The sequence below is a fragment of the Notolepis coatsorum genome (genome assembly GCF_963971535.1).
Source record: "Notolepis coatsorum genome assembly, chromosome: 17".
Lineage (NCBI taxonomy): Eukaryota > Metazoa > Chordata > Actinopteri > Aulopiformes > Paralepididae > Notolepis > Notolepis coatsorum.
Genome location: NC_140181.1, coordinates 39,431,801 through 39,445,670, shown reverse-complemented (window position 1 = coordinate 39,445,670; position 13,870 = coordinate 39,431,801). Strand labels below are relative to the sequence as shown.

Here is a 13,870-nt window from a genome sequence, read left to right as displayed (position 1 = left end):
CAGTAGCAGCAGGTGCTAGTCAGTTTGTGGAAAAGGCAAGTGAAATATAAATCAATCATCATTACGACTTTAAAAACATAGCCATTAACATTACATAGGCCTACACACATCTTGCCATAACGTTAGCAGTTTGTAGTGTACAACACAACACACTTTAACTATGGTAGACCGCCAGCTTTAATATAGCCAGTGAACTGTTACCCTAGCTACTAGCTAGCAGAGGAGAAAATGAGTCTGAGAGGCGGGGTGTTGAAAGACAATGATAGGCGTTTATTCAACATCCAACTGTGTTTACTAACTCCAAACGGGACTATTGCCGCTTTTCCACTGCATGTTATCAACTCGATTCAACTCCGGTAACGTTAAGAGTCGAGATGGTCTGAGGGCGGCTACGTGGCGTAGTGGGCAAGGCGCTCGCCACGAATGCAGAGACGCTCCACATTGCTTTCACTTTAGCTGGTCGTTCATACTAATACACATTGGCCGTATTAGGGGGTGGGAAACTGATGGGTGGGGATCAGGCGTTGTGGACAGCGACTCCTACAGGTCGGTTGGTGCGCCTGCGCAGTAGAATCAGGAAGTGTCGGGGGCAGCGTGAGCCTCCCACGCGTTACTCCTCGTCACTGAGAGATCGAGCTGCGCAGGTGAAAAGATGCGACTGCTGTTACCTCAAGTACCGGGGAGGGGACTTGTGCTATGTATGACTTAGTCCACATTGCAGCCGGCTTGTGGGAGGCAAGAAACAGCGTTCGTGACAGGGGAGGGTTGAATTGGATGATACGAAATTGCGATGGGAGAAAATATAGAAAATGGGAGAAGTGGATCAAAAAAAAAAAAGTCGAGATTGTCTGAAGGTAGTGGTACGACACACTAAATTGTCTGTGCGGTCCCCCAACCCATAGATAGTTCCAACTCACAGAATTACGTTAACCCACCACAGTTTCACAATAATTACTGTGTTGCACTCAATATTTAAATAATGTTAGTCTAAATAAATGTAGACAGACAATGTGCGTATTTAAAAAATGTGTTGTTTTGAAACAGTACAGTGTGTTAGTTTGATTTATGCTGCATTTTATATTGATGGCCTTCTAATTTGTTTGTTTATATATTTATTTTAAATAACAGTGACACTTTTCCTTTTGATAAGAAATCCAGCCATATTCCTTTCATTGTATTTCAAATACTGCACTTTAATTTCAAGCGGAAAACTAATCTTTCCATTAACACATTGGACATAAAAACTAGTATAGTAAAGTCATTATTGCCCGCCATGCGTTGCGCGCCAGAAACGAGTTAACTCGTTTTTGGGATCAATATTTAGTTTTTTCGCCATGGCATTCATAATTCATCCAGCCTCCCTCCGGGACTGCAGCTGGCCCCTGTCTGATATTGCAACGCCTCAATACCGCCGCTTGGTTGATGTCGGGACGAGTTACACTCCAGGCCAAACCGGAAGTGGCGCTCGGTGCATCAAGGAAATTCCTCCGGCAGTAATATCTTGTAGCGTGGGTCTAGATACACACTCGAGTGCATGGGATCGCTTTCGAAACGCAATAATCAATATGATTTAGGCGTTTATTGCGTCATACAAATGGGAAATGGATCTAGCAGATCGACGTCAATATTTTTCCTCCAGTCTCATCGGCGAACGGTAAGAGGAATATAACATTATTTTCAGCCCGATTGTTTATTCATTTCACGGCAATCCATCTGACCAACGTATCAACCCATAGTAAGAAAAGACGCTACTGACGATCAAGGAAATATAAACGACCCCCCCCCTTCCTTCACACATGATTAAGCATAATGTATACCGATCATATACAGAAGAAGCTTCTATCCCCAGGCCATCAGGCTGCTAAACGAACAATAAACACTATGCAACAACCATCAAATGCACACAGCACACACACCCACACGCACACACTCACTCAAACAAACAACACACTGCAGCACCCACTCTCCACACTTTAGATCACACAAACACACTTTACACTTTATATTTATTGATAAAGGATTTGCACTACAACTCGTACACCTACTGTGAATTGTACCTAAATTGCACCTCGTCCCATTTCTGCCTTGCACTATATAGTATTGTATATTAGTACACTGCACAGTATTGTATATTGTATGGTAACTACGTCTATTCTGCATCGAACATTGTACATATGTCTAAACTGAACACTGTGACCTAATTTTTTTACTTCTAATTTTACTATGTTATTTTATTTCATACTTATCTTGTCTTGCACAGTCTCTGGAGCGTAACAGTAAGAAGCATTTTGTATAAAAGTATTCTGTACTTCTGTATGACAAATATTAAAGAAACTTGAACTTGAAACTTGAATTTTTTAATATATCGTGTATAGGAAAGAAACGGCAATCGATAATCTATCATACGAGTCAGGGCCTATAACTCACGTTTTAGGAATTACTGCAGAAAACATTAAAAACACTTATATTCTCGACGGTACTAACACAACAATGTATGAATGAAAAATATAACGTTCCCACATCCGGAACTATAAGATACCCGATGTTGAATGGCCATAGTAATGTCGATATAGCTATAATATTTTAAAAGTTATAGCCCTGCAAAGAAGGTAAACATCTCCATAGGGTTACAGCACTGGCAGACTAGGCATAAGGATGGGCACAATGCCTGGCAGACAATGCGTTAAGAACTGAGTGACAATCAGGGAATTTAAACATGGTTGACATTGTTTTTTTGTGTTTATTTTAAAGAAAGGAAAGTCTAGTGCTGAATGAGCATATGCATACTTTAAGTTGGTGGCCTTTGTCTATAATGTGGCCACAAAAATAGAAAGGTTTAATTATTTTGTTTGTTTGCACTAAGTTAATACTTTGACAAATGTACCGTAGCCTATATTTTTCAGTCAGTTCGGTCTTTGTGTGCCAAACATTATTTATGGCAAACCGCTGTAAAGCTTTTTTTTTTTTAAATTAATAAATGAGAAGCATGTTTACATTTTTGGAGTGTACATTTTTTTTTAATAAAAAACAATGTATATATCGAACCGAACCGAAAACAGTTACCACAAAACCGTGATACGAACCGAACCGTTCCACCCCTATTAAATATACATAAGATACTTCAGAAAGGCTTACCTCTCCAACGTACTCCATGACAAAGGTGTTCTTCCTGATATGCTGCAGAGTGCGCAGGCCCCAGCCCCGGCCATTCTCCGTCTTGAAGATGCAAAGGTCAAACTGGATGCCCTTCTGCACCACCCGGTTGGGGCAGTCGGGGCCACAGCAGCAGCGCGAGTTGCATTCGTATATGGGCTGCCCCGCTCGCACCCGCAACTGCCCACGGTCGTTGTAGGCCATGCGGTGCAGCGAGGCCCCAGGGCAACATCCGTTCACAGGCTCCTCCAAACAGTCCTTGCAGTCGCAGCCAACCGCCATTTCGTTCAGCACGATGCCTTGCCCTACCTTGTAGTTGTTGATGTAGGAGAAGTCTTTGGGCGGGCCCTCCAGGTCCACTTGGTTCATGACGAGGATGCGGCCCGGGTGGTTGCGGGTCCTGTTCAAGTGATCCTCCCAGCGCTGGAGTCTCTGGCGGAGTTTAGCTCTCTGGACTAGGATGGAAGAGACCTCTTTGTCAAGTCGTTTGGGGATGCAGCGCCTCTTCTGGCGCCTCAGCTCCCGCTCCAAGTCCTCATGGAACCGTTTCATCAGCTTGACGCATTTGAGGTTCTTTCGGGGTTCCCACGTGTTCTCTGATTCCGAGTAGCCCTTCCATTTAACCAGGTAGAACTCCTCCTCCTGAAACAACAGTTCAGAACACATGCCAGGTTAAACTCCTCCTGAAACACAACAGTTTAGAACACATGCCAGGTTAAACTCCTCCTGAAACACAACGGTTCAGAACCAGGTTAATCACCTCCTTTTTTGTATGACACTCAAGCCCAGGAATATTAGGCCTATATAATAAGAGTTGAATGGTCATTACTGGGGAGATCCAATGGAAGACAGCATAATGCCATAGGTTTACAGTAGCATTGCAGGTAAAAGTATTTGCAATATAATAATTTTTGTAGTAGTGTCATGTGACAAGACGCTGTAGAGCGCTCCATTTATGAGCTGAAACATGCAGGGACAACACTAGAACGCTCAGCTTTGAGCTGAAACGCGCAGGGACAACACTATAGAACGTTCAGCTTTGAGCTGAAACACGCAGGGACAACACTATAGAACGTTTCCGTTTTGAGGGATTTCCCTTTTCTTCTAGTGCTGATAGCAAAATCTGGACTCTTTATAACCTCCTCACCAGGGCTTAGGGCTGAGCCCAAACGTTCGTTCGTTACGTTGGCATTCAAAATAAATTCTATTAATTCTGTTTAAACCAATGGGGTTTTTTATTCACAGTTGCAGATAAAGATTAGGCTACACTAATATTATAGTATTAAAAGAAACTGATGAGTTATATTCATTAAAGAAAGTTGATTTAGTTGGGCTGGGGCTTCTCCCTGGGCTGGGTCTGGAAAGTTGATAAAAAAAAGACAAATTTAATCAGATTAATCACTTTATTCAAATTGAGGATTTAGTGAGGATAAGAAAATATATATATATATTGAACCTTTTTTTAATTTTATTAAAAACGAAGGTTCGAATGTTCGTTCGAAAAACCCTGACGAAGTTCGAATCCCAAAAACAGGCTTCGGGGACAGCCTTACTAGGGCTCTACAGTGCAAGCATTTCACTCATTTCATTTCATTTGTGCGAACCGGGGAAATCATTTAGGAGCACAGTGTGCGAGTAATGGTTTTGCGTAGTGGGCGTGTCAACGCACAAGTGTAATTTCATAATATACACAGAGCAGCGTGGACCTTAAATTTTAGAAGCTATGACATCTAGCTATTGAGCCCTTCGTTTGACAGCTCTGTGACAGCAGTTTCTATGTGTAAGGAAAACTCTGCGAGAAAAGTAGCCAATGGTCTAAAATTCTCTCGCTCTCTCCGCTGTTTCTATGTGTAAGGAAAACTCTGCGAGCAACGCAGTGTTTCCCCTACCATTGCCAGTCTAGAATCAAATTACTGAGAGGGTGGTCATGGCCAACCATGCCATTCCTATAATGCTTTCAATGTCAATATGTGCATATTATTGTAGTATTTTGCATATTATATTATATATATGAAATAGTATACCCATTGCCACATACATTTTATTATTCCTATGCCTTGCTAGAAATAAAATTTGTTTAAATGTCCTGTGTCTTATAAATGGCCTTTTCCAGTGTTTAGCATGGTTTCCTAGCAATGGGGGTTTATATCAATGGGGTCTGTTTCTCTAATTCTCATTTTGACTCATCAGTCTAGTCTCGAGTCCACGAGATCCTCCCTCACTCAACTAAGCCATTCTGATTTTACCGTTTTGCTGACGTAAGTAAGGCACTGGTTGTAGTCACCTCCCACAATCAACAATTCGCTCAACAACAGAGCGAGTGGAATTACTTCCTCAAACGGGTTGACGTGCGTGGGTGCCGACACAGCAGAGAACGAGCGAGAGATAGAGAGGGACACACACAACCTCCCGACCGCGTGGGAGTGTGTGTAAATGTGTGTGCTCGCGGGGATGGAGCTTCTCCACCGCAGTCAAGAGCACTCCCATATCACTGTCAAAATATCGTTGCGCACGCTCCCATGCGCATGCCCATATTCCGATCCGTGCAATAATATTCACAGGGGTATATATATTGTCCCGTGGGATTATGCCCCCGCGCAGCGAAATGAATTAGTATCCCCCTCAATCGTTCTATCTCTCTCTCTGCCAGTCGCAGACTGTGGGTGACTGTCACTAAAAGCGCTTATGGGCGGAGCCCAGCACAAAACAGCTTGAAATCTTGAAGTGGAACATTTTTGCTTTAGAGCAGCGGTTCTCAACAGGGGTGCCGCGGCACCCTAGGGTGCCTCAGAGAGCTGCCAGGGGTGCCTTGAGGAAAAAAAAATTATTATTTTTGGATTACAGAAAATTATCACTAAAGTGCTATCTGTTGCAGCTGCACTGTTTTCCATGAAAATACCATATTGGGATAAGTTTGACCATTTCTCAAAATCATTATTTAATAAAACACAGAAAAGGATCACCAAGTTACTCTGGATAAAAAAAACTTTACAGACAACATTTAGACAAAGCTTCCTGACACATCTCCATCCAAACTCTTGGAAGAACTCATTGAAATCTCATCTGATACCACCCGGAGAGCTCGTTTCATAGTGTGGTGCTGAGTACCAAGTATATCATGATGCACTGCAGCAATTAAGGTGTTGATACCATTCAGCACCACATATCTGTGTGAAGCTGGCTTTTCATCCATGACAGCTCTGAAAACAAAATATAGGGCCAAGTTGAGCCTTGAGGATGACATGCGTGTTGCCTTGTCAAAGATCTCCCCACGTATTGACCGTATTATTAGCCAGCAGCAGCAGACCTTGCATTGAGCTAGAAATGTCCACTGAGTGAACAAGTGCTTATTTTCTGTATTTATTTATATTTTTTGAGAAATGGTAACTTGGTGATCCTTTTCTGTAAAATGTTCACACTTATCCAAATATGCTATTTTTATGGAGAACAGTGCAGCTGCAACAGATAGCACTTTAGTGATCCTTTTCTGTATTTAAAAAAAAATACATGATTTTCAGTTTGAGAAATGGTCACACTTATCCAAATATGGTATTTTTATGGAAAAGAGTGCAGCTGCAACAGATAGCACTTTAGTGATAATTCTCTGTAATTTGCCATTTGATTTACTACCACAAGCAGTGTAATGTCAACAGTACTAAGCCATTTAGACCTGAAACACCTGCTAATAATGCATTATATAGCCTGCATATACACACACGTGTTTCCCGGTTTCTTAAATAAACATTATTTTGAAAGCAAGCACCTTTGTCATCATTGTAGCAAAAAAGACAGGACCGGAAAAGTCTTTATCGTATGTAGGGGTGCCCTGGAATATTTTATTGAACACAGGGGTGCCTTGGCAGCAGAAAGGTTGAGAACCCCTGCTTTAGAGTACTTGATTAAAAATATAAAACAATGCATTTTTTTATTTTCAGATGTGTTCCATAGACTCACAGGAATTGTGTAAAGTTGCCCAAATAGTGAAAGGAATAGCAATGCATGTCCCCTTTAACACATTCAGCGCCAGACCCGGGATAAATCGGGTTAACTCGCCATCGCTTGAGCGCCAAACCCGAGAAAACCCAGGTTTTAATCGTTATTTCTTTTATTCGCTATATCCATTCATAATTCATCCATCCAGCCTGATGTTATCATTGGGAATGGCTCCGAGATCGCAAACGGCCAATACCGCCGCCTAACGCCTTGCGGCCGGTATTGCACATCATTGGAAACACTCTGGCTTGGGCTGTACGTCGATCTAAGAAGTCCGGTCCAGGTTTTCCTTCTCGGGCATGAGTAACGTTTATAACACATGGATTGGGGACACTCGAGCACCGCCGGTTAATGTGTTTTGGTGGATAACGTTGGACACACGACCGCGATCAGTATTTGGAATGGCGATCAGATAATTGGATTATTCTTTTTGCAGTACATCATAGATGAGGTAAGGACTATATGTTATCAATCTTGCGTTGAGCCGATGATTTCCCCCCCGCGATCGCAGCATGTGTCTGTAATGTACTGTGTAATGTATGCCGTTGGTGGCGCTCAAAGCAATCTTTTCAATTCAATTGCATGTCATTAACACAATGTGCAGACACGTGTGAAAACAAAAATCTTCAGACAAATGCTAATTCTATCTCTTTTATCGTAAATCTGCGAGGAAATTACTAAATCCAGATTTAACACTGCCATTGGAAAGATGAGCTTTTCCCCTATCCATAGATGTATGATTTGGCTATAATAAGGTCAAGTTAAAAGCAACTGAATTGCATATAACTAGTCAGTTTCGTCAACATAAATAATCCAATAATGGCATGGTTGGTACGAAAGTGATGGTGACGTCTTGATGGAGCGCCGAGCGGATGCAGATAAGCTACATCATTGATAAATGTTTTATTTAAATTTTTATGACAAGTCATATACTATAATAGTATAATACTATTAGTATAGACTAATCTTTATCTGCAACTGTGAAGAATTTAGATTTAGAATTCGAATGTCAACGTTATGAATGAAGTTTCGAACTATTCGGTACAGCCCTAAAAAGGAGAGCTGTGGCTTCATCAAACAGTGCAAAAAAAATGGGGGGGCACATACATACCATCAGATAAATACAGATTAAAAACACAGCAGGGCTAAAGATAATCTATGGATGAAAATAAAAATAACAAGAATTTCATCATATTTGTAGACTTACACTGAATAAGATAGAATCATGTAATTGAGCTGCAAATAGCATTGAATGAGGTAGAGTCATGTATGGAGCTGTTGTGCAAATAGCATGTAAACATGACAAGTCAATATAGTGCAGGAGCGGGGTGTATGATAATGTGTGTCTGTGTAGGGGTCAGGTGAGGGTATAGGAGTCAGGGCTCTACAGTGCGACCAAATTGCTCGCATATGCCCCTAAAAATATGTGTGTGCGAACCGTAAAAATCAATTACGCGCACGCTGTGCGACTAGTACAGATTATAGCCTCTCGTCTTTTTTTTCCTCCGCCGCGAGATCGTTAAAAAACTACAAGTCCCACATTGCACTCAAGCCAACGGTCCAATCACAGTAGAGTGACGTGACTGGTTTCATGAGAAAGAAAGCAAATGACCAATCGGAAGCTCTCATTTGGCTTGTTTACTTCCTGAAACGCCACCATTGCGATATGCGAGAGTTTCCCGAGACATGTAACTTCTAGTCTTACCAATAGCAATATATTTTAGAACACCTAGATTTAGCGATAGCAATAGTAATATAACGTTAATGCAACAAAACGAATGCCTTGCTTTGTTAATCATAACGTTGATGCAGTAAGCGTATGCCGTTGTGTTGACTGTAACGGACATGATAACAACATAACACTGTGTACACATTCAAATTGCGATAATCGATTCTAACATTTTCAAATCGATGCAGTTGAATTTTCCCCTTAGGATCGATGCATTGTTACACCCCTACACCAAAGTAACTGGCCCACTGTGTATGTGTGTACAGCTAACTTGGCTAGCGTTATGAACAGCAGAGGTGGGCAATAGGGTCCAGCTGCAGCGCCGGACGGCCGGAGTGCAAGCAGTGTGACGTAATTGGCAGACTCGACTGTCAATCAATGGTCTACCTGACACGCAAACTCATAAACAATGTTTCTGTACTGGAGGTGTACAGTATTTCAATAGGCAACCCTGAAAGGATTATTTCTCTAGAAGAGCAACACAGCCAAAACATAGGCATTGTATGCATAAAAGGGGCAAAAGCTAAAGTTAAGTGACTGTTACTTTTGTAGCAGTAGTTTGATTTGATAGTTTATTTGATAGGGACAGCACATGTTAATGAACATCAAGTACAAAATACAAAATGTAAACATGCAGGGTTGTAGCAAGAGCTAATTTACACACATGCACGCACAGTACAAATATACATTTATAAAAAAAAAAAAATGTACTTGAAATATTTTCACTGTGCTCCTAAATATTTTTGGGTGCTCCTAAATTTCTTTGTGTGCTCCTAACTTTTTCATTTAGGAGCACCTGTGCCCCTAGTGAAAAAGGTTAGCGTAGAGCCCTGGGAGTGTGCGTGTGCTTGAGCGAGTGTGGCAAATTAGGGGTTCAGGGGGGGTGGGTAGTGTTCAGCATACATGTACCCAGGTTTTAGATGGGTAACAGCTTGGGGGAAGAACTCGAAGAAGCCGTTTCGGAGCCTGGTAGTACAGGCTCTGAGGATCCTATAACACCTCCTCCCAGAGGGGCAGGGGGAGAACAGGCCATGGTTGGGGTGGGTGCGATCTCTGCTTATGCTGAGACATCTACGCAGGCAGTGTTTGTGATAAATGTCTTTTATAGCTGGAAGCTGGGTGGCAGTGATATATATATACTGGGCCACCTTGACGACCTGCTGCAGGGCTTTCTGGTCAGCTGATGCAGCTGGTCAGGATGCTCTCTATGGTATAGCGGTAGAAGTTGGAGGATTTTGGCACGCACTCCTCAGAAAATACAGGCAGTGTTGGGGCTTCGTTATAAGGAAGCGGTATTGGGTGTCCAGGAGAGAGGTCCTCGCTGATGTGGACTCCCGAGAAATGTTAAGCTGGACACACGTTCCACTTCAGCCCCGCTGATCGTCATGGTCAGTGATTCAGCACAGTGGTGTCGTCCAAACATGACTGTTAAGTTTGAGTGGTGCATAGGGCTGCACGATTAATCGCGAATTGGAATTATGCAATTAACAAAAAAGAAATCGCAATATTTTTATTTTACATTTTTTTTACATTTATTTAACCAGGAAGTCCCATTGAGATACAAGATCGGTTTGGGAGAGGGAGGTTAGGGGTTTTAGATTGTGTGTTGTGAAGTTTAGACTTCAGAGAGGGAGAGTAAAGTACAGAAAAAAAGGTACCGTTGGGTACCGGTATCGATTCCCAGGTAAAAAGAAACATTTTCTTGGAGGTGAAGGTTGTAATCAAAGGCTCAATATCTAAACTATATAACATCATATCCCTATCCTCCTCAGTATTGGCTATAAGACAAAACTGGGAGTCCGATCTAAATCATCAATTTACAGACAAAGAATGGGAAAATGCTCTTGCCCGAATACACTCTTCTTCAATATGTGCCCGCCATTCACTGATACAGTTCAAGCTCCTCCACAGTCTATATTGGTCAAAGACTAGACTGGCGAAGATAAATCCTGGCATGGATCCCACATGCGACCGGTGCCACCAAGCCCCTGGCTCACTTATTCATATGTTTTGGCATTGTCCAGTACTGGCCCCTTTCTGGACTTCCATTTTTAAATCTTATTCAGACATATTTTTTATGAATATTGACCCATGCCCTCTTATTGCATTATTTGGTCTGACACTGGAGAACGCTGCAATATCTACTGGGCAATCCAATGCCATGGCCTTTGCCTCACTCATTGCCAGACGCCTCATCCTATTCAACTGGAAGGCAGCCACTCGCCCTTCACACTTACACTGGATGAGGGATGTCATGTCTCTTATACATATAGAGAAAATCAGATTTACAACACAAGGCCACACAGATACATCCCACAAAACATGGCAGCCCTTCCCATCTCATTTCAAAACCCATATGACTCTTTCCAAATTTGGGACCCCATGACCCCCCTATCTACCTTCCTGACACTGCTAGCCCACGTATGGCTGGGGAGATGGCATTGTGGTGGTCTGCTAAGGGTGTTAAATTTACTTTCCATTTTATTTGTTATACCATCTGGAAATCACGCTACTAAAATGGAGAATATTACTTATATTATATATTATTATTACTACGGTCTTTCCTATTTATATATATATATTTTTTTTTTCTCTTTTGTTTTCTTTTAATTTTACTTCATTTCTTTTGCGTAGCTTTGTCTGCCACATCTGTACTTATGTTTAATTATTTAAATCTTTATTTTTTTCTTTAATTTTTTTTCTTATTTTTACATGTGTTTGTCGTCACCCTCACTGGGTGGGATGGGGTGGGATTAGGCGATAGGAATGGGGAAGGAAATGGCAGTTGTATAATTTGGATAACTGAAATGTATAAATATCTACTAATTCTTCCAATAAAAAAAGATAAACCTAAAAAGAAACATTTTCAGGCTCGGTGTCCTGAAAAGACCCACCGCATAGGCCAGATGCAAGCCGCATTTTACAATAAACCTCTGTGGGGCTGCTTTAAAAAAATATTTTATAATCACAAATTGCAATATCGCAATATCTGTCAGAAAAATCACAATTAGATTATTTCCCAAAATCCTGAAGCCCTAATGGTGGATTGGCAAGCAGTCGTGGCTAAAGAGGGAGCTCACAACACAGCCCTGAGGACACCTGTGCCAAGGGTCAGGGTGGAGGAGGTATGGTTACCTAACCTCACAGACAAGGGTCTGTTGGTCAGGAAGTCTAGAAGGACCCGTACCGGAATGCAGCCTTCCGTGTGCTCACTTTGCTTAGTGCTCATAGTGGGACCACCTCTGCAGTGGTCAGAGTGAGCACAGGTGGGGGATTTGGTCTGTGTCAAAGCAGCAGGCATAGAAAATAATTAGCCCGTCAGGGAGGGAGGGAGGCATTGTGGACAGTAGGACCAGTGTTGGAACTTTCGCAGAACTTTTATAGTCTTGAATGCCTTGCCACAAGCATAGTTATATTCTGTGAGACACTATAGTACTAGTGGCGACTCTCGAGAGACAACATGTCAAGAGATGGGACAGAAATATTGTCCAAGACAGATGAATAGTTATCATCTATATTATATCTTAGATGTATGAAATCATTGATGGTCCATATGAGCAGCACGTCTGACAGTGGTAGGTAGCCTACTGTAGTAACGTGATTGATTGAATGATAGAAAACTTTATTAACAGATTGCAGAATGGGTACAATACAGTACGGCTCAATACAAACAAACAACTGCCAAGAGGATGCAGACCAGAGAGAGACTTTAGTCTTGTTTACGTTACTCAAGTTACCGGGTCTACTATATAAATATGTTGTCCTTCCACATCACTCAGAAGCAAAAACTTTTATTCGCCAGATACAATGAAATGGACAGGAAATAATCTTATCGGGAAATATTGCAGACATTAACTAATTAGACATACACCAATACGACAATAACAGGACCTATGAATTGAAAAAGGGGGACCCTGATGTAAACAAGACAAACGTCTTTCTCTGGTCTGCATCCCCTTAACAATTGTGTGTATTGAGCCGTACTGTATTGTACCCATTCTGCAATCTGTTAAATAAAGTTCATTCATTCATCGGTGCACACGGGGAGGGACAGCACCACGCAATAGACACAGTATACAACATGTATCACGCTAAATTACCTTTGTCTTTTTGTAGTCACAGAGGTATTCAACCTCATAGTCGTCAAAGTTGTGTCTGTGGACCCCGAGAGTTTTGCAGTAGATCCTCTGTCGGCGGCACTCGACCTCCAGGTCTTCCAAGGAAACCTTGCAGGGCACATAGCAACCTGTGGAGCAGGAGAAGAAGCGCTGAGGTTAGCTGGCAGCTTTCTTCACCAACTCGGAGTTAACGTTTACCTTCGGTTAAGTCGGGTAGTGGATATCGAAGACAGTACGATCCCAGAACAGCGGTCAAAACGCCATTTCTGAACTGTTGTTTGGCCAACTAGTATGTGACTAGCAGCGCTTTGTTTTGGCGCGTGAAGTGAGCACAAGCACAATAAACTAAATTAACAGACCACTAACTCGTAAGGTTGTATCGAATACACATACATGATACAAGACATACATCAAGGTAAAATAATAATAACAGTATATGCCTGAAAAATCACACGGCTGATGAATATACGTTCGCGTGTTGTCCTCATACCTTTCAAAAGTTCCGCCATGTTTTCCGCACAGCCGCCGCCAAAATAAGACACTTTGCATTGAAGGAGAATCCCTGTCGGAGGCGGGCGCTCCGGGTTGCTGATTGGATACGCATCGGCTAGTGGACTTTCTATTGGTGCTCACGTAGTCGTCTACATTAAACGACGAATGGAGCAGCAGAGGTTCTCGAAAAGGGGACCGCCCCTATCCCTCCACGCTACTCTGCTACGGAGCCTAGTTAAAGCAGTTTCAGGCAGCAGGGAGTCCCCAGCTAAATGAACAATCACTGTTATTTAATTAATTGAGAAGAAGTTAGTCTGAAACTACTGAAAGAATCATTAGAATGACTATTCTGATCATAGGTTTCAATAAGTAGTTTAATGTCTGC

General features: G+C 42.0%; 1 protein-coding gene across 2 annotated transcripts in view; it reads right to left on the bottom strand.

Annotated features, from left to right (window-relative positions):
• Positions 1-13,514, bottom strand: part of suv39h1a (SUV39H1 histone lysine methyltransferase a) — a 32,969-nt gene extending 19,455 nt beyond the window's left edge. For both annotated transcript variants that reach the window (XM_084332958.1, XM_084332959.1), the window contains exons 1-3: positions 13,484-13,514; positions 12,976-13,121; positions 3,136-3,795 (exon numbers count right to left, since the gene is read on the bottom strand). In XM_084332958.1, coding sequence (XP_084189084.1) covers positions 3,136-3,795; positions 12,976-13,121; positions 13,484-13,502 — 825 coding nt within the window. In that variant the 5' untranslated portion in view covers positions 13,503-13,514. The remainder of the gene's footprint in view (positions 1-3,135; positions 3,796-12,975; positions 13,122-13,483) is intronic.
• Positions 13,515-13,870: the final 356 nt, after the last annotated feature.